At 40.5% G+C, this 24063-nt stretch overlaps 1 protein-coding gene and 1 pseudogene across 2 annotated transcripts in view; one reads left to right on the top strand and one right to left on the bottom strand.

The window, feature by feature from the left end:
- Positions 1-6362: 6362 nt before the first annotated feature.
- Positions 6363-24063, bottom strand: part of LOC308094827 — a 71685-nt pseudogene continuing 53984 nt past the window's right edge. The window contains exon 9 of the transcript in view: positions 6363-7011. The product of the transcript in view is annotated as an uncharacterized misc_RNA (transcript). The remainder of the gene's footprint in view (positions 7012-24063) is intronic.
- Positions 10049-23485, top strand: LOC308094830 (uncharacterized protein). Its single transcript, XM_080441656.1, has 10 exons — positions 10049-10142; positions 11419-11685; positions 12144-12422; positions 13393-13692; positions 14713-14993; positions 17354-17483; positions 19257-19523; positions 20109-20387; positions 21205-21507; positions 22158-23485. Exons 1-10 carry the CDS (start codon positions 10094-10096, stop codon positions 22394-22396), a joined length of 2394 nt encoding a protein of 797 aa, XP_080297782.1. The 5' UTR covers positions 10049-10093; the 3' UTR covers positions 22397-23485.

Here is a 24063-nt window from a genome sequence, read left to right as displayed (position 1 = left end):
ACACACTTACTTACTTACTTGCTTATGGCTGTCCATCGATTTCGATGATGACGTTGCTCCAAGAATGGGTTATTGAGGGGGATGGCGGTTGTGCCATTGCATGTGACTATGCAGGCCAATGCGTGACCCGCACGGTTTGCCACATGAGGGGCAGATGAAGTCCACACATGAGAGGGGGGCCCCTGCAGCACGCTGGTGTCGCTGTACACGTTGCTGCTTTCTCCTCTCTGTGGTCTGCTCCTGGAGGTGTGCGATGCCCTTGTGACTGGTGGTGCGCCAGGTATGGCGATCAGCAGCCAGGTCTTCTAGTGCCGAGGGTTGGATAGCACAGCGCTTCAGGAGGGTTTTTATGTGGTCCTTGTAGCGTTTCCGCTGTCCCCCGGGAGACCTACAGCCTTCCTGGAGTTGGCCGTAGAGGATCTGTCGGGGGAGCCTCTGGGTGGGCATGCGGATTACATGCCCCACCCAGCGCAGATGTCTTTGAGCAAGGAACACTTGAATGCTGGGTGTTTGGGTCCGGTCATAGATGTCCACATATGGGACCCTGTCCTCCCAGGTCAGACCCAGGATCCGTTGTAGGCAGCGGATGTGGAATCTCTCCAGGATTCTGACGTGCCTTTGGTATGGGGTCCAGGCTTCCGAGCCATAAAGCAGTGTGGACAGACAGACTGCTCTGTATACAGCTGCCTTGGTGGAAACTGTCAGGTTTCTACTGAGGAAGACCCTGGTTTTGAGCCTACCGAAGGCAGCAGAGGCTAAACCAACACGGACCTGGATGTCATGGTCGATGTTACATGTGGGGGACAGGACGCTTCCGAGATAGGTGAAGTGTGGAACGATGGTGAGCTGCTGGCCATCCACACACACACACACACACACACACACACACACACACACACACACACACACACACACACACACACACACACACACACACACACACACACACACACACACACACACTCTGTGTGCCAGGACCATGACTCATAATACAGTCGTGCAGACATTCTATTGCTTTATACTTGCACTCTTTCTTCCACTTAATGTCTGGAGGGGTGATACTGATTCCTAGCTTCACCTATACAGTTTCATAACTGGGAGTATTTGTCAACACACTTATTTGTGAGTTTATGGTAGTAGAATAGAATATCATCTTTTGTTAAGTTTAACTTAGGTACAGGCATTAAGGAGATTCCATGTTTTATTTTTTATAAAATGTCTGCTAAGTTTAAGTGTGGATGTTATACCAAGTATGCATGGATAATCAGAAGATAATCTGAAGCTGTTCAGTACAGTATGTATGATTTTACTCATTCATTTAAAGTCATTGTGGAGAATGCTTGTAGCATTTGTCCACCATTGTTAAGAATAATGTGGGTGAATTACATGGAATGTTCTAACAGCCCAAATTGTTCTGTTGGTTGACATTTCCAACTGAAAGGAGGATAAAGAGTTTTGTAAAAAATATCATAACATTTAGTGTTAAATTAACACAGAGCATTTTTATACTCTGAATTAAACAACCAATCCAGATTTTGTTTATTGCGGTTCTCCAAGAGACAAAATGATTGACATTTTGATACGTCCTAACCAAACTTAAACTAACTAGGCTGCCGGGCCGCTGTTCAGCTTACCGGACTGAACAAAGTTTTAGCTCAAGGCTGTCTCCCCACAAACAGCTCTTCTCTCAAATGGAAATGCATGCCCTAAAAGAAACAGTGGCAAGTGAGTTTATTTATAAATGGAACCCTAAAACTATTGCGGCCAAATCCAAAAATTGTTTCTCAATTCATTCAATCAAAACTTGGTATGAGGTCCGCAAGATTCTTAAGTGTAGAACGGACTTATCTCCTAGAACTCCACTGAAGAAAAACGGGCTTCTACCCATGTTTGTGGGCAATAGAATTCTGGAGTCATGGCATGACAATGGAATAAAACTCCTGGAACACTGTTATAAAGATGGACAGCTCATGACTTTTGAACAGTTGAGGGGGAAATATGACTTATCAAACAGGCATTTTTTCTGTTTTTTGCAACTGAGGGATTATCTCAGAAGGACTCTGGGACCGGAGATGACTTTACCGGTTTTTACTGATGTGGAGAATTGGTTACATAATGGCCCATGTTCATACAGATTCATTTCCAATATGTACTTTTTATTGCTGAGTCAATGCCCGAGAGTAGGCTTATACAAATCTAGAGAGAGATGGGAGTCTGATTTAAATATTACTATTGATGAAGGTTTGTGGTCTGATTTGTGTCGTGATAGCCTCTCTGCTACTATTAATTCTAGATATAGACTGACTCATTATAATTTTCTCCATCAGCTTTATTACACACCTCAAAAGTTGCATAGATATAATTCTGAGATATCAGATTTATGTTTTAGGTGTAGTACAGAAGAAGGCTCCTTTTTGCATTGTACATGGCAATGTATAAAAGTTAAAACATTCTGGTATGATTTCTGTGACACACTGGCTAAAATTATAGAGGCTCCCTTCCCGTTAGACCCTGAAGTTTGCCTCTTAGGCAACTTCACTGCTATCAGTGCAAAACTAAGAAGACACAAAATTAAATTTATAGAGGTGGCACTTGGAGTGGCTAGGAAGTGTATTGCAATAACATGGAAGTCTGACTCCCCCCTCGGCATTGTGAGATGGTTCTCAGAAATGAACAGTTGTGTCCCTCTTGAGAAGATTACTTATAGTTTAAGAAATGGGTTTGACACTTTTTTGAAGATTTGGCAACCTTATTTGGACTATATGGAAACGTTGTCCCTACCTCAACCTGTATCAGAGATGGTATAGGTTGTTATCTACAGCTATCTCGGTCTAGAGCTATTATTTCTCGAAGCTACTTAATGTTTTTACAACAGATTTGTCTCTTCTTGATGTTCCTTTTCTTTCTTTTTTGTACCTTTTATTTTTATTATGTTTTGATTATTTTTATCTGTGCTGTCTTTATGTATGTGGGTTGGTATGTGGGGAGGGGGGAGGGATGTGGGGGGGGTTGTATGTACTGTGTGAAAAATTAAAATGAAAAATAAAATTTAGAGGGATGAATTTTTATTTAGAAAAAAAAAGTGAGGAAGTTTTTTTTTTCAAAGTGAATGTTGTTTTTTCAAAGTGAGGAAAGGTTCTTTTTTGTTTAAGTTTTTTTTTTCAAAGTGAGTTTTTTTTTCAAAGTGAGGAAAAGTTTATTTTATTTTATACACCCTTTAATAATAAAGCAACTATAAAAAAAAAATGTTAACCCCCCAAAAAAATTCTTTCCCCTTTTAAAAAAATGTCACCCCCTAAAAATTTTTTTTTATAGCCTCCTCTTTTTTTCTGCCAACATATGATTTTTTTCCCCATACCACAAAACAAACCGACAGCTTTTAAAAATAAAGTGACCCTTTAAAAATGTTTACCTACCCTTAAAACAATCTACCTAGTAATGTCCCTTCAGGGGCTCCGTACCATCCTCCTCAGACCCTCACACCTCAACCCTTCACAATACATGGACTTGGACTGTTTTCATACTTTAGTAAAAGTTTGTTGTTTTTTAGATGAACAGGGGAAATAAAGCCTTTTTCTCCCATGTGGTGTGGTGTTTTCGCGCCTGATACAGCACCCTTGTAGACCTGGTGAAATGACATTTTTTTGCACATTTTAATCACACAGGTGAATGAAATCAATATTCATATTTATTCATAGGGGTCTGCCTATGTCATCACGCAGTACGTTTGCGTTTGGCAGGAAGTAATTAAAATGAGCCTTTTAGGGACTTCTGATATACGAATACACAAAAAAATGGCATCTACTGTTATGTATGTCTATATTATGACCACGGATATGCTCTAAAAGTGTGAAAACATCTTCGTCTTTAACTGTTAATTGTTCACTGATTTATACTTTGTTGAGCACCAAAAATAGACTTGTAGATTTTTGGCGCAATATACCATATTTCTTTTCAAGCAGGGAGAAAATTTGTCTCCCTTTCCCTCACCTTCTCTTGCTCCCCTCCCCCTCTGTCTTTTACTCGGTCTCTCTGTTGTTCCCTGGCTGTAGAGACAGATTATTTACATAATATTCTGTCCAACACTTGAAGCATCTGTCCTCATGTTCTTATACCATAATTTACTTCTATCTAGATGTAGGGAAACTAAACTATAGGATACCATATAGGAAACCAGGTAAACAATGAACCCAGCATATGTCTAAATAACAACAACAGTGTCACCCGCCATCATACAGTACCTACAGTATGTCTGGTGTCATACAGTATACTCTATCTATATATCTATCTATCTATCTAACTATATTTTTAGGTTAAAAAGTAACGGTTGAATAAAAGTCTAAATGCAGCTCTGGTTTTATTAATTATTCCACCCTAGCCCCATCTATAAACACAGTGGTAGCAATGACACTTTATATGGTACAAACAAAATAAGTACACATTAAGTTCATATTATAGTTCATAGCAATTCAGTCATTTTACATTAATAGGTTTATCCAACCAGCTTCAGTATAAATAGAACAATTATTGGCTATTCTCATACAGTTGATTTGACTGTCACACAATTTCATACATTTCTAAATCGGCATGATGGCAATATTCATTTGAAACATATGGTTAGTTTTGGTGTAGATATTTAGAAACACCATAACATTGATGGTTGATAAGGATATTGGAATACATGTGTTCACCAAGAACAGGAGATGTACAGGAATTTGTCTTTGTAACATTGTTGTTAAAAAAAACGTATCAAAATCGCAGTGACAAAACCATCCATACACTGAAGCAGCCAGTTGCACAGGAAAAACGTATCAGATCTATCTTAACCACTGCATTTTACACCACATTTTATGAGTCTCTGTCAACCTCAGGATCTTCAATCTTCCAGAATTTCCAGAAGTCTCCAAAGCAGTGTGTGGTAGATACTTACAGTGTATCTCCATAGTATATCTCATGGTGTTTCTAGTAGTACAGTACAGTATTTTGTTCTGGTGCTGAGTTGATCAGCTCAGGTCACTGACTAGTGGATTAATCCTTCCCCGTTTTTAAACCCCATGCCATCAGGATTTGATTATGTGATTGCCGGCTAAACATGGAAAAACAACCGATCATCTTACAGATGTTTTTTTTTTATCCTAGAGCCAGATTAGCGCCCCTGGGCACTGAAGTTCCAGAGGGCCCCACGTGCGTGCTCACACACACATGCACGCACCACATCCATGCCATAATTAAAACCAATCTTAATCATTTTAAGATTGCACACCAGTGTATCAAATCCTGTCCATCATACACCTATTGCTCAAAGGCTGCAGTCCACCTGAGCAGATAAGCCTATACAACACAGTCTATACAGTCCTACACAGTTTCATAGACCAACAACTGCAATTCACTCGCAATATAAACAATGGCTTAAATCACAAGCAATTATATGACTGCAAATATAATTACGTAACACAGTAAAGGGGCTTACAACTAAAGTTACAGTCATACTGTATGTATGCACTGGCTGGCGTTCATTAGAAATTGAGTCTTAATCATTTGACTGACCTTCATGAAATAGATTTTTGTGTCAGTGCAATGGTGTACAGTACACTTTATGGGTGGAAGCGATGCAAAACACATCTGGATATTGATTGGAGTAGAAAACGGACTTGCTTCCCGACAACCATTTTCGTCAGCTCACACCAACTATTCCATGCAACGCATGCAATATAGCCTAATGTATTTGTGGGTTGTTTTATTTTAGTTGAGCTTGCAACCCGTTACACTCCCCTGACATATTTGAGGCATCCAGCCTCAAATCGCTGATCATCTTCATCAAACAGTCAGCCAGACAGACAATCGCTGCAGTACTTTTCCTTCCTCACTCATTAATTGGATTCAGAACATAAAAGTCTTCCTGCTTGTTGATTTTTACCGCTCTGATAACACGGAACCCTACCTGCTCTCTCTCCACCCTCCACCTCCTATGCTCCATTGATTGATTGATTGAATATTTTATTAGGCAGAAAATGTAAAACAGCACAGTTACATTTAAAACACTTTGTCTAAAAGGTCAGTTCAAAAAAGTCCTTGCGGTCTTGTTTCCATTGAGGTCCTTGGTATTCAATTCATAGTCATATATGGTGGCACCAACAGTTCACCGACACAGAACAACAGCCAAGCTAGCACATTTTCACTCGCTCACAACCAGTCACCACTTCCCCAGCCTTCACAATAAAACAATCAATCATGAGACTATTATTTGTTTTTCTGGAAACATTTATTTAATTCCGATTGGATAATTATATCATGATCAAGACAATGGGTGATATTTTCGGAGCAAATTTTGTATTTCTTCCCAAACACGGAGGGCCCTCCCCTCAGCACATGGAGCCCTCCCTCTCCTCCTCCTGCAGGTGGTATTCTACCTCGTCCATCTCTCTCTCACAGTCCTCACATCCCTCCAGCCCGCAGCCCTCCACCACCACCACCCCGTTGTGAGGCTGCTCCACCAGCCTCCCTCCTCCTCCCATTATCATTCCTCCTGGTCCTGCTAATCCTACGCCCATCACTCCTGCTCCTGCAACGGCACTTCCTATCCTCACTCCTGTCATCCCTGGCCCTCCTACCACCATTCCTCCCCCCGTTCCTCCCACCCCGATCCCTCCCCCGCCGACCATCAGGGCCCCCCCGGCTCCGTACGCCAGAGGCCCCACGGCGGGGCCCATTCCTCGGGGCCACAGCGGGTCCAGGAGCGCCCCCTGCTGGGCCAGTTGCATCAGCTGGCTGACCGAGTAGATTCCGACTCCTCCGACTCCAGGTCCCAACACCATGCCTCCTCCTGCTCCTCCTCCTCCTCCTCCTGCTCCTCCCATCACCACCTCGTCGTAGGAGGGGGCGTGGGAGGCGGCCTGCGCCTCCTCCAGTCGCATGCGGGCGCGGGTCCGCATCTCGATGAGGGTCTTGGTGTAGGAGTTGAGCGTGGCGACGGCCGCCGCCATGCAGCAGCTGAACGACAGCCACGCCATGCTGGGAGGGGGTGGGGGGGGGGAGTAGGAGGGAGGGGGGAGGAGGAAGGAGGGAGGGGGCGTAAGGGAGACAGAGGTTGTTTGTTTTAAACAGCTCATCATGGCTCTTTTTGACTACAAGAACTATGCGGACCAACGATACCGTGATGTGAAACGTATTTCACAGGTGAATTTGTTTCACTTTAAAATTCAGGGGGGGGAAAGATGATACATGAAAATGATATAAACTCACCATATTTGGCCCCTGGGGACACTGGCTTCTGTGTTCACATCTCCTTCGTCTTCCTGTCACCACGGCTCTTCTGTCATTCCTCCGCCTCCATTACAGCTTTCGTTCTTGGGTGACTTTCGACCACAAACCCACCCAGATTTCCCCTCTTAATCCGCACAAAAATATAAATGAATGGTTGGATGGATGGATGTCCTGTTATAAGATAATTCCTCACTCTTTCATTTCTGGTTTATGTATTTTATTGCTGCAGTTGAACCCAAAGACAACCTGACCATCCTCATCACTGTGGTGGTTCTCGCTGTCATCATTATCATCCTCGTTGCCATGGGAGTCTACCACCGTCAAGTTGTCCTACAACACTGTGGTTGTAGGCCTGATGACCAACATCAACCAGAAGGCCGACCTGCAGGAGGTGACAGAGCTGTCCCTGAGCTACCTCTGCTTGAACGGCAAAACCAAGGAGAAGGTTATGGATTTGTGTACACAATGCCACACTCCCCTCATGATGATGACAAAACCTGAACAATATTCACACAAAAAAATATATATTTACAAAATATGTGTGGATTGAGTTCCTTGGCCTGCTGCCAGCATGTTGAACAGTGTAAAGTGGTTTGCGAGATTAGCTGTGGACAAATATGTAGGATTTTACTCATTCAAAGTCATTGTGGAGAATCCTTGTAGCATTTGTCGACCAATGTTAAGAATAATGTGGGTGAATTACATGGAATGTTCTAACAGCCCAAACCCTTCACAATACATGGACTTGGACTGTTTTCATACTTTAGTAAAGGTTTTTTGTTTTTTAGATTAACAGGGGAAATAAAGCCTTTTTCTCCCATGTGGTTTGGTGGTCTCCTGTTTTCACACCTGATATCCTACAGCTGTCAACTGTCACAGTGACCCCACAACCCTGTTTAACTGTCCCTCACTCTAAAAAGCCTGATTTATACTTTGTTGAGCACCAAAAATAAAAAATCTGAGATTGTAGATCTGTTTTCGGCTCACGATACCATCGTATGTGACAAGCTATTCAAGCAATATTATTAATTTATTTTTTATATGATTAATTATTAATATTAATATTAATATTAATTCATTATTAATAGGTTGTAGAGACAGATTATTTACATAACAGTTCAAGAAAATAAAAGACCATTATTCAGAGCAAGAAGTCTAAATGCAGCTCCGGTTTCATTCATTGTGCCTAAACTTTCCAAACAACACAATTTTATACATTTGTAAAATGGCAGGACGGCAATATTAATTTGAAGCATATGTATATTATATCTGCATATAACATATTGTATAGATAGAAATGCCATAAAATTGATTTGTACAGATATGAAATGTTTAGAGAGCCACTGGTATAGACAGCCATGGTGCAATGAGCTGCACGTTACAGAGATCTTTATATCCACAAACCACATGAATGAGACATTCCTCATCTCAAACATGCTTTTACCTTGTGTGAACTAGACTAGTAGTGCTCTTACATTTGGTGTGTACTGATACTTAAACATTCATACACATTATGGCCAGTAAATTAGAACAAATTGTGCATTTTCTTTGGGCAAGACATTTTTGTCTCCAGTGCAAATGAATAGTCAAGTCATGAAAAGAGAAGGCTTTTTTTTAGGTATTGGTGAAATAGTTGAAAACCCTTTAGTAATCAGCACTATGGTTACCGGGGGGGAAAAGTCCACTAGAAGCTTGTTAACATGTTGTAGCAATGCTAATGAAAATGAAAGGTATTATCTAGGCAGTATCTGTTTATCCTATACTTCCAGCACCCATGTGCTTGATCACAGCCATCTTCTCATCCCTCATTATGAAGTAAACACCTGTACCAGTTTAGTGACTGCATCTTGCACGGTTGGGACGTTATCACGTTGACAATATGTGTCATATAACACCACACACACACTCACAAGGTGAAAAACAATACCAGCCACGCTGTTACGGCTGCTAATCAACCTCGCTGATAGGGCAATAAAGTGTATTGATACTTGAAACTTCAACCACACTTGGCAGACAGTTTTCATCCAAGTTTGACATGTTGACTTCCTGACAAAGCAAGGTTGTTCACAATGACACTTTAGCCTTGTACTGATTGGTCAGCTACTGCTGTTCATGCCTTATAGGGCAGTGGCTCTCAAAGTGGGGTCCAGAGACCCCCAGGGGTCCTTGAGGGTGTTCCAGGGGGTCCACAGCAAAATGTGTTAATATATCATCAAAGTCAGTTTAACCACTTTAAACTTATACATCTGATATTTGAAAATAACAGATCTACAAGCTCACAATGCAGCGGGATGCGAGGCATTGTGAGCTTGTCGATCTGCTGTTTTCAAAACAATCCAGACAAAATGTGAAAGACTTGGAATATTTTTGAAACATTTTAACAATAAATCTTGTATGGGGGTCTCTGGCACTAGATATTTTCAGATGGGGTGTGTGTGTGTGTGTGTGTGTGTGTGTGTGTGTGTGTGTGTGTGTGTGTGTGTGTGTGTGTGTGTGTGTGTGTGTGTGTGTGTGTGTGTGTGTGTGTGTGTGTGTGTGTTAAATCAAAGGTTGATATCTGTAGGTAAATTCATTCATAAATGCTGATAGATTCATATTAATCTCTCTGCAATAATGACATTTACTGTAAATAATAAAGTCTCATATTGTGTTTACTTTCACTTTTAACCTCAGTTGGTGAAATCCTCCTAGCAACACATGATGAAACAACATTTGTTACATTTCTATTGGCTAGAATTGGACGCCGACGTCATCTTCTTCATGTTACTGAGAGACTCGTATCAACTACAGTGAGGAAACAGCCTTTTATATTCTTCACACCGTCGTCAAGATGAAAGAGTTTATTTTACTGTGGATGTTTTGTCATGTCGTCTCTCCAGGTAAAGTCTTGCTTTGCTTCTATTCTTTCATTTAAATTCTTGTGGTTTTCATTGCATTGTGATTTACTTCTGTTACTGTGTAGGTTAACAGCACTGAGAAATGACCTGGCTTTGTACAACTTAATGCTGGTTAATACATAGCGTACGTTTTTAGAACCAAGGAACTTGAAGGCAGACTATTGTTCTACTTTATTAATAGGCTACTTGATTTGATTTTTTTTTAATCGTATTTCGTTAAAACTCTTAATTCTCACAAATTTAATCTCAGTAGATAATATAATGTTTCAAATCCAAAACCCTTCCGTTGTAAAAATGACTGTACTCACAGTAGGCACTAGAGGGCGCTTTGTACTAAGTTATTCTGTGTGTGAACACGTTCAATTCCATCTGGCTCTACTTTATTAAACTGATCATTTTAAGATTAGTGTGTATTGAAAACCTAAAGTCAGACAGACAGACAGACAGACAGACAGACAGATAGACAGACAGACAGACAGACAGACAAACTGAGACAGACAGACAAACTGAGACAGACAGACAGACAGACAGATAGACAGACAGACAGACAGACAGACAGACAGACAGACAAACTGAGACAGACAGACAAACTGAGACAGACAGACAGACAGACAGACAGACAGACAGACAGACAGACAGATGGGTTCATACCAGTGGTGGTCTAGTGGACAAAGTATATTATTCTCAAGTAAATACTCAAGTACAAATTACAAAGTACATTTTATTTTTATTATCAATGCATTGCTGTATTGAAATTGAAAATAGCTGATGATGTGGTTTATTCATAATATATTTGTTTGGGTGAAAATGAAATGTAGTACCATCAAAAATAACAATATTTCTATTTGAAATGTGAAAATTATCAGCCTACAAAAAAAAGAAGTACAGTACTCAAGTAAATGTAGGCTACTTAGTTACTGTCCACTGGTTCATAGAGACAGAAAGTAAAACATAACTAATGTGTTTGATGCTCTCTCTTCTATATAAAGGCATTAAACCTTAAAACGTATTGTTGTAATTAAATGAATAAAAAACATAGTAATTCAATAACGTTAACCACTTTACCCCTGTCATCCCTATGTTGTGCATCATGGCATGTCATATTGGCAAAACTTAAAAAGGAAAAAACTAAAATAGCTGATTTACATGTGACATGGGACATGTGAGCTTGTAGATCAGCTATTTCCGTTATTCATCATACAACAAAGTACAAGTGGGTTAAGTCGTTAAACTGTTAAATTTCCATTTTGTTTCACAGTGACTCACGCCCTGAAAAACTTCTACACTACATCCTCTGAAGTCCCAAACTTCCCAGAGTTTGTGATGGTTGTGATGGTTGATGATGTTCAGACAGAGTATTATGACAGCAACACACAGACACACGTTCCCAAACAGGACTGGATGAACCAGATCACAACAGATGACCCACAGTACTGGGAGAGGAACACTAGGATAGCTGTGGGTTACGAGCAAATCTCCAAGGTCAACATGGACATTGTAAAGCAGCGCTTTAACCAAACTGGAGGTATGTTGATGTTTCACTTCATACTGCTGAAATGATTTTATTCACATTGTTGGACAAACAATCAGTAAGATGTGACTAACACACAGAGCATACAAGAGGAGTGGAGCGGGGAGCGGGGGGGGGGGGGACACAACATGAGTGGAGCATTTGTGGTTTAGGACCGGCACACAGTGTGTGAGTGTGTGTGTGTGTGTGTGTGTGTGTGTGTGTGTGTGTGTGTGTGTGTGTGTGTGTGTGTGTGTGTGTGTGTGTGTGTGTGTGTGTGTGTGTGTGTGTTGGGGGGGGCTGCACGTAGCTTCCATCCATACATTAATGTCAGTGGTTTTATATGGACATTCTGTTGTTCACTGTGGTAAAGACAGAATATCAACCACTGACACTGTCTGTCTGTCTGTCTGTCTGTCTGTCTGTCTGTCTGTCTGTCTGTCTGTCTGTCTGTCTGTCTGTCTTTCTCTCAGGTGTCCACATCGTTCAGTACATGTCTGGTTGTGAGTGGGATGATGAGACTGGAGACATTGAAGGTTATCATCAGTATGGTTATGATGGAGAGGACTTCCTCTCATTTGACCTGAAGACAGAGACATGGATCACTCCTAAACCACAGGGTTTCATCTCTAAACAGAAATTGGATCAAGACAAAGCTCACACAGCATACATGAAGCACTACTTCACCAGTCAGTGCATTGAAGAGCTGAAGAAGCTTGTGAATTATGGGAAGAAGACTCTACAGAGAACAGGTACAACAACATGATGTGATGGAGTTGTACTTAACCCATTCAAACCGGGAACGCATCTGTGTAACCACTTTATCCATATTTTATACTTTGGATATTCAAAAATAGCAGATATACAAGCTTATAGCGCGGCACCGAGTGCCGCGCTATGAGCTTGTAGATCTGCTATTTTTGAAAAACGTTTTTCAGAAAACTGTTAGGATTTAGAAGACATTTGTTGAATCCCCAGAAGAAAATATTTGAGTTACAAATGTTTGCTTTAAAAGTACTTATATATTCAAAGATTTGCACAAATCTTCACGATTTTTCAAAAATAGCAGATCTACAAGCTCATAGTGCAGCACTCGGTGCCGTGCTATGAGCTTGTAGATCTGCTATTTTTGAATAGCCAAAGAAGTCTAAAAATTATGAACATGAAAGGTCTCCAGGAGACAAGTCGTCTGTCTCTTTGTCTCTCTGACTCCCAGCCCTCCATTTTCTGTTTCTTCATGTCTCTCTTTTGGTCTCTCTCCTGTTTCTCTCCTCTTCTATCCCTGTCTTTGTATCTATCCTTCTCTCTCTTTCTCTCTCTGTTCTTTCCTGCCTCTCTGTCTCTTACCCCCACCCTCTCATTCTCTCTCTATTTATACTTTTTCTCCTCCATCTCTCTTTCATTTCATTTGTTCAAAAGTGTTCTTATTGTCATGAAATACAACAGTTCCTAAATCAAAGTCAACAAATCCACATTCAGATGCAAACCACTAAATCACTCTCTCTCTCTCTCTCTCTCTCTCCCTCCCCCCTCTCTCTCTCTCTCTCTCTCTCTCTCTCTCTCTCTCTCTCTCTCTCTCTCTCTCTCTCTCTCTCTCTCTCTCTCTGTCTGTCTGTCTGTCTGTGTCTCTCGTCTCTCTCCTCTCTCTCTCTCTCTCTCTCTCTCTCTCTCTCTCATCTCTCTCTCTCTCTCTCTCTCTCTCTCTCTCTCTCTCTCTCTCAGAGCTTCCCTCTGTATCTTTCCTCCAGAAGACTCCATCCTCTCCAGTGAGGTGTCACGCTACAGGTTTCTACCCAGGCAGAGTCATAATGTTCTGGGCTAAAGATGGAGAGGAGCTCCAGGATAACGGTGACCATGGAGAGCTCCCCAACCATGATGGAACCTTCCAGATGAGCGTTGACCTGAACCTGACCTCAGTCAAACATGAAGACTGGAAGCAGTACGAGTGTGTGTTTGAGCTCTATGGGGTCAAAGAGGTCTTCAAGTACACACTGGACCGAGAGCTGATCAAGACCAACTGGGGTAAGACTGTTATTATAGGACTAAAGGAGGAATGGATGTGCTGCCAAAGATGTTAGATCAAATTAATTCACTAGGAATTCATTATTAACCTGAGAATGACACACTGAACACTGGTCCATAATAACTAGGGATGGGTATTGTTACTGCTACTGCATATCCATACCAGTACTTATCACAAGTAAGACGCGTGAACGCGGGAAGCGAACGCCAAAAAATAAAAATAATAATGAAAATAAATCATCTAAAAAAAAGTAACCAATAAGAAAATATATAAAAAATAGAAAAAAAATCTGCGTTAAAAGGAGCATCTTAGAAAAATACAAATTCACAAAAAAAAAACTTTGAATGTTTTTGAACAATTCAACAAAGTGTTTGAAGTGGCTGTTTCACCCACTTCCGGGGGGCGGAGTCAAAATCCGAGGCCGAAGTATTTGTTCGTAGACCCCCACTTAGGGGGGGTAGAAAAAGTTTCGGAGCGATTCGGGCACTTTTCATTTAACATGGGGTTTCAATGGGGAGTTTTTAGGAGCCTTCTCCGGGGCGTGGCTTCCGGGGGAAGGGGCGGGCTTAAACGCAACCTTGACAGGTGTGTTCAGTTTTCAAAGACCTTTCATTTGATGTATGGTACGTCTATATTGGACATTTACTTGGCTGCACACAGGGCTGAGGCAGTGCACGCACACAGACGGACAGAGACACACACACACACACACACACACACAACCCGAGCACGGTTACATAGTAAGCTCCACTTGGTCGGAGGCCTCCTTCCGCGTTCGCAAATACTTAGATAAGTACTGGTATGGAATAATTCTTGAGCTTCTCTAAAAAAAGCTCTTGAGTTCTTGAGTTTCTCTGTACCCATCCATAATAATAATCTGTTTACAGACAGACAGACAGACTGACTGACTGACACAGATACCATGCAGTCAGATACTGTATATAAATGGATGGATGGAGGTCCTGTTTTAAGATAATTCCTCACTATTTCATCTCTGTTTTTGCATTTTATTGCTGCAGTTGAACCCAAAGACAACCTGACCATCCTCATCACCATCACTGTGATGGTTCTCGCTGTCATCATCATCATCCTCGTTGCCATGGGAGTCCACCACCGTCAAGTTGTCCTACAACACTGTGGTGGTAGGCCTGATGACCAACATCAACCAGAAGGCCGACCTGCAGGAGGTGACAGAGCTGTTACTGAGCTACGTCTGCTTGAACGCGAAAACCAAGGAGAAGGTTGTGGATTTGTGTACACAATGTCAGAGGACCTACACCCCCCTCATGATGATGACAAAACCTGAACAATATTCACACAAAAAACGATATTTACAAAATATGTGTGGATTGAGTTCCTTGGCCTGCTGCCAGCATGGAGAACAGTGTGAAGTGGTTTGGGAGATTAGCTGTTGACACACACAGACAAACACACACAGAGGAGGGGTGATTCCTAGCTTCACCTATACCAGGGGTCCTCAACAGGCGGACCGCGGTCCATGACCGGACCGCGGGACACCTCTCTTGATAACTTTCCAAACAACGTAATGTTATACATTTGTAAAACAGAAGGATGGCAATATTAATTTGAAACATATGTACATTATATATGCATATAACATATTGTATAGATAGAAATGCCATAAAATTGATGTGTACAGATTACAGGAATCTGTCTTGGTAACATTGTTTTAAAAAAATTATATGAAGATGTTTAGAGAACCACTGGTATAGACAGCCATGGTGCAATGAGCTGCACGTTACAGAGATCTTTATATCCACAAACCACATAAATGAGACATTCCTCATCTCCAACATGCTTGTACCTTGTGTGAACTAGAGTAGTAGTGCTCTTACATTAGGTGTGTACTGATACTTAAATATTCATACACATTATGGCCAGTAAATTAGAACAAATTGTGCATTTTCTTTGGGCAAGAAATGTTTTGAGGGTGTATGTCTCCAATGCAAATGAATAGCCAAAGTCATAAAAATAGATGGCTTTTTTTTAGGTATTGGTGAAATTGTTGAAAACCCTTTAGTAATTAACATTATGGTTACTCTGAAAAAAAATCCACTAGAAGCTTGTTAACATGTTGTAGCAATGCTAATGAAAATGAAAGGTATTATCTAGGCAGTATCTGTTTAACCTATACTTCCAGCACCCAGCCATCTTCTCATCCTTCATTATGAACTAAACACCTGTACAGTTTAGTGACTGCATCTTTCATGGTTGGGACGTTATCACGTTGACAATATGTGTCATATAACACCACACACACACTCACAAGGTGAAAACAATACCAGCCACGCTGTTATGGCTGCTAATCAACCTCGCTGATATAGGACAATAAAGTGTATTGATACTTGAAACTTCAACCACACTTGGCAGCCAGTTCTCATCCAAGTTTGACATGTTGACTTCCTGACAAAGCAAGGTTGCTCATGACACTTTAGCCTTGTACTGATTGGTCAGCTACTGCTGTACACACCCTACAGGGCAGTGGTTCTCAAAGTGGGGTTCAGGGACCCCCAGGGGTCCTTTGGGGGGTTCCATGGGGTCCCCAGCAAAATCTGTTAATATATCTACAAAATCAGTTTAACCTCTTTAAACTTATATACATCGTCTATTTGAAAATAGCAGATCTACAAGCTCACAGCTCTGCGGATGTGATGCATTGTGAGCTTTAGATCTGCTATTTTCAAAACAATCCAGACAAAATGTGAAAGACTTGGAATATCTTTGAAACATTTTAACACATTGATTGCCTAGATCGAGTTAACTCGTTTTTACTAGTGATTAGAATCCATCACTTGATTGCCAAGAACGAGTTAACTCGTTTACATTTTTTTATTTGACCCAAAGACCAAGGAGATATGATTTTTCGAAGATCTAGACTCCCATCCACTTCCTTGTTAACTTAAAACTTAAAAAGTCTGTATCTCGGCTCCTGAGTACTTAATTTTTTTCAATGAAATATCTCTGGCAATAAACTGCAAAAAATCTGAAATAATTCTGGCAGTCACAATAAATCTTGTATGGGGGTCTCTGGCACTAGATATTTTCAGATGGGGTTCCGTGGCCAAGAAAATATTAATTTGGGGGTCCTTGACATGAAAACCGTCCTAGAGCTTTCTTTACCAAGAGGAACGTGGTCAGTGACCTTTGTATTACATTGAGTGTTTCTTTATATGAGCTGAGAAACAGAAAGAGAATAATAATAGGGTAGATACAGAGATTCACCTACATCCTGTGTCACAGGATCATCAACATTGTGTGTGTGTGTGTGTGTGTGTGTGTGTGTGTGTGTGTGTGTGTGTGTGTGTGTGTGTGTGTGTGTGTGTGTGTGTGTGTGTGTGTGTGTGTGTGTGTTTATGTGTGTGAAATGAAAGGTTGATATCTGTCGGTAAATTATAATAAATGTTGATGGATTAATACATTAATCTGTCGGTAAATTATAATAAATGTTGATGGATTAATACATTAATCTCTCTGCAATTATGACATTTCCTGTTCCATAAGTAATTACTGACAAATAATAACGTCTCTTTCATTGTGTTTACTTTCACTTTTAACCTCAGTTAGTGAAATCCTCCTAGCAACACATGATGTACAGCATTTGTTACATTTCTATTGGCTAGAATTGGACGCTGACGTCATCTTCTTCATGTTAGAGACTTATCAACTACAGTGTTGAGGAAACAGCCTTATTTTATATGCTTCACACCGACCGACGTCAAGATGAAAGAGTTTATTTTACTGTGGATGTTTTGTCATGTCGTCTCTCCAGGTATAAAGTCTTGCTTCTATTCTTTCGTTTAAATTCTTGTGGTTTTCATTGCATTGTGATTTACTTCTGTTACTGTGTAGGCTAACAGCACTGAGAAATGACCTGGCTTTGTACAACTTAATGCTGGTTAATATAGCCTACGTTTAAACTTTTATAACCAAGTAACTTGAATGCAGACTATTGTTCTACTTTATTAATAGGCTACTTGATTTGATTCCTGATTTAGTTTTAAATTAAAACACTCTTAATTATCACAGATTTAATCTCAGTAGATAATAATGTTTCAAGTCCGAAACCCTTCCGTTGTAAAAATGACTGTACCGACAATAGCCACTAGATAGCGCTTTGTACTAAGTTATTATGTGTGTGAACATGTTACATTCCATCTGGCTAACATTCTACCATTAGTGTGTATTGAAAACCTGAAGTCAGACATATAAACTGAGACAGACAGAGAGAGGCAGACAGACAGACAGACAGACAGACAGACAGACAGACAGACAGACAGACAGACAGACAGACAGACAGACAGACAGAGAGACAGAAAGACAGATGGGTTCATATACCTGTGGTGGACAAAGTATATTATTCTCAAGTAAATACTTAAGTACAAATTACAAAGTACATTATCTTTTTATATTATGAAATTTAGAACATGAATAAAAATACAAATCAGAAATGTTTTTAAAAAATAGTGAAAATAGCTGATCTACAAGCAGGCTGATGTAGTTAATTCATAATATATTTGTGTATGTTTGGGTCCCATGAAATGTAGTGCTGTCAAAAATAACAATATTTCTATTTACAGTACTCAAGTAAATGTAGGCTACTTAGTTACTGTCCACCACTGGTTCATAGAGACAGAAAGTAAAATATAAATAATGTGTTTGATGCTCTCTCCTCTATGTCAAGGCATTAAACCTTAAAACGTATTGTTGTGATTAAATAAATAAAAAACATCGTAATTCAATAACGTTAACCACTTTACCCCTGTCATCCCTATGTTGGGCATCATGGCATGTCATATTGGCAAAACATAAAAAGGAAAAAACTAAAATAGCTGATCTACATGTGACATGGGACATGTGAGCTTTTTCCCAGCTATTTCCCTTCATCATACAACAAAGTGCAAGCGGCTTAAAGGATCTACACCATGAATTTAAAAAATATATTTGATATTTAATATCATATGGTGTATGTCCCTCAAACTTTTTTCAAAAGGTTTGAGCCTAAATCATCACTCAGATATACTCATCCCAAGTCAATTGTCTCTGGCTTATACAGCACTTTCAGCTGCAATACCAAAACGTCCTCTTGGGCAGGGGGGGGCTACTGAGCAATTCTGTCTGTTAATAAAAAAAAATATTTAAAAGAAAAAAAAAGAGGAAAGATTCTGCATAAAAATAAGCATCTAAGAAAAATACAAAATCGAAAAAAAAACACTTTAAAATTTTTTGAACAATTACACCAAGTGTTTGAGGTGCCTGTTTCACCCACTTCCGGGGGGCGGAGCCAAAATCCGAGCCCGAAGTATTTGTTCGTAGACCCCCACTTAGGGGGGGGTAGAAAAAGTTTCGGAGCGATTCTGGCACTTTTCATTTAACATTGGGTTTGCAAGTGACATCACTTGCATTGCACATTCTGAAATGGCCTGTTCAGACACGCCCATTCTGAAAATCTCTGTAAAAATACTAAAAACCAAAAAAAAAAATGAAATTCATGGTGTAGACCCTTTAAGTGGATAAACTGCTACATTTACATTTTGTTTCACAGTGACTCACTCCCTGAAAAACGTCTTCACTGGATCCTCTGAAGTCCCAAACTTCCCAGAGTTTGTGATGGTTGTGATGGTTGATGATGTTCAGACAGAGTATTATGACAGCAACACACAGAGATACGTTCCCAAACAGGACTGGATGAACCAGATCACAACAGATGACCCACAGTACTGGGAGAGGAACACTAGGATAGCTGTGGGTTACCAGCAGATCTCCAAGCACAACATGCACATTGTAAAGCAGCGCTTTAACCAAACTGGAGGTATGTTAATGTTTCACTTCATACTGCTGAAATGATTTAATTCACATTGTTGGAAAAACAATCAGTAAGATGTGACTAACACACAGAGCATACAAGAGGATTGGAGCGGGGAGCGGGGGGGGGGACACACACAACATGAGTGGAGCATTTGTGGTTTAGAACCGGCACACAGTGTGTGTGTGTGTGTGTGTGTGTGTGTGTGTGTGTGTGTGTGTGTGTGTGTGTGTGTGTGTGTGTGTGTGTGTGTGTGTGTGTGTGTGTGTGTGTGTATGTGTGTGTGTGTGTGTGTGTGTGTGTGTGTGTGTGTGTGTGTGTGTGTGTGTGTGTGTGTGTGTGTGTGTTGGGGGGGTGCACGTAGCTTCAATCCATACATTAATGTCAGTGGTTTTATATGGACATTCTGTTGTTCTCTGTGGTAAAGACAGAATATCAACCACTGACACTGTCTGTCTGTCTGTCTGTCTGTCTGTCTGTCTGTCTGTCTGTCTGTCTGTCTGTCTGTCTGTCTGTCTGTCTGTCTGTCTGTCTGTCTGTCTGTCTGTCTGTCTGTCTGTCTGTCTGTCTGTCTGTCTGTCTGTCTCTCAGGTGTCCACATCGTCCAGGCGATGACTGGTTGTGAGTGGGATGATGAGACTGGAGACATTGATGGTTATATTCAGATGGGTTATGATGGAGAGGACTTCATCTCATTGGACCTGAAGACAGAGACATGGATCACTCCTAAACCACAGGGTTTCATCACTAAACAGAAATTGGATCAAAACAAAGCTTACAAAGCATACCTGAAGCACCTCTACACCAGTGAGTGCATTGAAAGGCTGAAGAAGTGTGTGAACTATGGGAAGAAGACTCTACAGAGAACAGGTACAACAACATGATGTGATTGAGTTGTACTTAACCCATTCAAACCGGGAACGCATCTGTGTAACCACTTTATCCTTATCTTATACTTTGGATATTCAAAAATAGCAGATATACAAGCTTATAGCACGGCACCGAGTGCCGCGCTATAAGCTGTAGCTTATAAACTGTAGCTTATAAGCTGTAGCTTGTAGATCTGCTATTTTTGAAAAATCTTGACCAAGGGAAAATACGTTTTTCAGAAAACTGTTCTTCACGATTTTTCAAAAATAGCGGATCTACAAGCTCATAGTGCGGCACTTGGTGCCGTGCTATGAGCTTCTATATCTACTATTTTTGAATAGCCAAAGAAGTCCAAAAATGACACAGATTATTTCCCGGTCTAAATGAGTTAAAATGAAGAGATGAACATGAAAGGGACAAGTCGTCTGTCTCTTTGTCTCTCTGACTCCCACCACTACATTTCTGTTTCTTCATGTCTCTCTTTTGGTCTCTCTCCTGTCTCTCTCCTCTTCTATCCCTGTCTTTGTATCTATCCTTCTCTCTCTTTTTCTCTCTGTTCTTTCCTGCCTCTCTGTCTCTTACCCCCACCCTCTCATTCTCTCTCTATACTTTTTCTCCTCCATCTCTCTTTCATTTCATTTGTTCAAATGTATTTTTTCATTGTCATGAAATACAACAGTTCCTAAATCAAAGTCAACAAATCCACATTCAGATGCAAACCACTAAATCTCTCTCTCTCTCTCTCTCTCTCTCTCTCTCTCTCTCTCTCTCTCTCTCTCTCTCTCTCTCTCTCTCTCTCTCTCTCTCTCTCTCTCAGAGCTTCCCTCTGTATCTTTCCTCCAGAAGACTCCATCCTCTCCAGTGAGGTGTCACGCTACAGGTTTCTACCCAGACAGAGTCATCATGTTCTGGGCTAAAGATGGAGAGGAGCTCCAGGATAACGGTGACCATGGAGAGCTCCTCCCCAACCATGATGGAACCTTCCAGATGAGCGTTGACCTGAACCTGACCTCAGTCAAACATGAAGACTGGAAGCAGTACGAGTGTGTGTTTGAGCTCTATGGGGTCAAAGAGGTCTTCAAGTACACACTGGACCGAGAGCTGATCAAGACCAACTGGGGTAAGACTGTTATTATAGGACTAAAGGAGGAATGGATGTGCTGCCAAAGATGTTAGATCAAATTAATTCACTAGGAATTCATTATTAACCTGAGACTGACTTAGATGATCATATTATGCACTCTGAAATGCAGGTAAAACAAGACAATGGCTGGCTGGATCCTGTGATCTTAATACAAAAAAACTAAATACATTTATAATATGTAATAGTAATGTCCAGTATCAGAAAATAAAAATTAACTGAACTGAATATAGATTACATTAGAGTGAGTCCACTGTACTGAACACTGGTCCATAATAACTAGGGATGGGTATTGTTACTGCTACTGCATATCTATACCAGTACTTATCAATACTCCTCACCATAATAATGGTAGGGGGGGGCTTCAATATTACAATTAAAATGTACTTTAAGAAGTTCAGATACCAAATAGCTATAGTTCTTGAGCTTCTCTAAAAAAAGCTCTTGAGTTATTGAGTTTCTCTGTACCCATCCATAATAATAATCTGTTTTCAGACAGACAGACAGACTGACTGACTGACACAGATACCATGCAGTGAGATACTGTATATAAATGGATGGATGGATGTCCTGTTTTAACATAATTCCTCACTATTTCATCTCTGTTTTTTTGCATTTTATTGCTGCAGTTGAACCCAAAGACAACCTGACCATCCCCATCATCATCGCTGTGGTGGCTCTTGCTGTCATCATCATCTTCCTCGTTGCCATGGGAGTCTACCACCGTCAAGTTCTCCTACAACACTGTGGTGGTAGGCCTGATGACCAACATCAACCAGAAGGCCGACCTGCAGGAGGTGACAGAGCTGTCACTGAGCTACCTCTGCTTTGTGTACACAATGCCAGAGGACCTACACCCCCCTCATGATGATGACAAAACCTGAACAATATTCACACAAAAAAATATGTTTACAAAATATGTGTGGATTGAGTTCCCTTGCCTGCTGCCAGCATGGAGAACAGTGTGAAGTGGTTTGTGAGATTAGCTGTGGACACACACAGACAAACACACACAGAGGAGGGGTGATTCCTAGCTTCACCTATACAGTCTGTTTCATAACTGGGAGTATTTGTCAACACACTTATTTGTGAGTTTCTAGTAGTAGAATATGTTTTGTTCAGCTTAATTTAGGTACAGGCATTAAATACATTCTATTTTTCTAAATTAAATGTCTGATAAGTTTAAGTGTGAATGTTATACCAAGTATGCAGGGGAGATAATCTGAAGCTGTTAAATAGCCTATGCAGGATTTTACAATTTTTAGTCATTTAAAGTCATTGTGGAGAATGCTTGTAGCATTTGTCGAGCATTGTTAAGAATAATGTGGGTGAATTACATGGATTTGCATTGTTCTGTTGGTTGATATTTCCAACTGAAAGGAGGAGAAAGAGTTTTGTACAAATTGTGTCATAGTATTTAGTGTTAAATTAACATACAGCTAAATACTCTGAATTAAACAAGCAATCCAGATTTGGTTTATTGTGGTTTTCCAAGAGACAAAATGATTTTGACAAATACTGTAACAAGAAGGCAACAGGAAGGTTTGGTGGAAGGAGTAGTGTAGTGTGATTCACAAACTCTGGAGCTACAGTCCTAACCAAACTTAAACTAACTAGGCTGCCGGGCCGCTGTTCAGCTTACCGGACTGAACAAAGTTTTAGGTCAAGGCTGTCTCCCCACAAACAGCTCTTCTCTCTCCAGCTGCCACACACACACTGAGGGTAGCTCTGCTCAGCTCTTGAGAAGATGGCCTAATGAGATGAATGGAAGGTAGCTGAGTAGGTGTGGAGCTGTCCATGGAGCCAACGAGCTGGAATGGAGCAGCCTTCAATCACCATCCTCCTCAGACCCACACACCTCAACCCTTCACAATACATGGACTTGGACTGTTTTCATACTTTAGTAAAAGTTTGTTGTTTTTTAGATGAACAGGGTAAATAAAGCCTTTTTCTCCCATGTGGTGTGGTGGTCTCCTGTTTTCCTGTTTTAACTGTCACAGTTACCCCACAACCCTGTTTAACTGTCCCTCACTCTAAAAAGCCTGATTTATACTTTGTTGAGCACCAAAAATAGACAATCTGAGATTGTAGATCTGTTTTCGGCTCACGATACCAACGTACTGTATGTGACAGGCTATTCAAGCAATATTGTCTCCCTTTCCCTCGCTTACTCTTTCTCCCCTCCACCCTTATCTTTTACTCTGCTTCTCAGTTGTTCCATTGTAGAGACAGATTATTTACATAACAGTTGAAGAAAATTAAAATACCATTATTCAGAGCAATAAGTCGAAATGCAGCTCCGGTTTCATTCATTGTGCCACTGAGAACTTTCTAAACAACACAATTTTATACATAAGTAAAACGGCAGGATGGCAATATTGATTTGAAACATATGTATATTATATTATATGCATATAACATATTGTATAGATCGAAACACCTTAAAATTGATGTGTACAGATTACATAAATCTGTCTTGGTAACATTGTTTTAAAAAAATTATATGAAAATGTTTAGAGAGTCACTGGTATAGAC

This window comes from Gymnoscopelus braueri (genome assembly GCF_963280865.1).
Source record: "Gymnoscopelus braueri genome assembly, chromosome: 11".
Lineage (NCBI taxonomy): Eukaryota > Metazoa > Chordata > Actinopteri > Myctophiformes > Myctophidae > Gymnoscopelus > Gymnoscopelus braueri.
The sequence above is the reverse complement of the archived record's forward strand: the minus strand, read 5'-3'. Positions and strand labels throughout refer to the sequence as shown.

What these genes read in the sequence shown, in the direction of transcription:
- LOC308094830 (XM_080441656.1), top strand. Translation starts at nt 10,094, where the DNA reads ATGAAAGAGTTTATTTTACTGTGGATGTTTTGTCATGTCGTCTCTCCA. An exon ending in TTGTCATGTCGTCTCTCCAG is followed by an intron (nt 17,484 to 19,256) that starts GTATAAAGTCTT and finishes TTTGTTTCACAG; the next exon opens with TGACTCACTCCCTGAAAAAC. An exon ending in GCTGATCAAGACCAACTGGG is followed by an intron (nt 21,508 to 22,157) that starts GTAAGACTGTTA and finishes TTATTGCTGCAG; the next exon opens with TTGAACCCAAAGACAACCTG.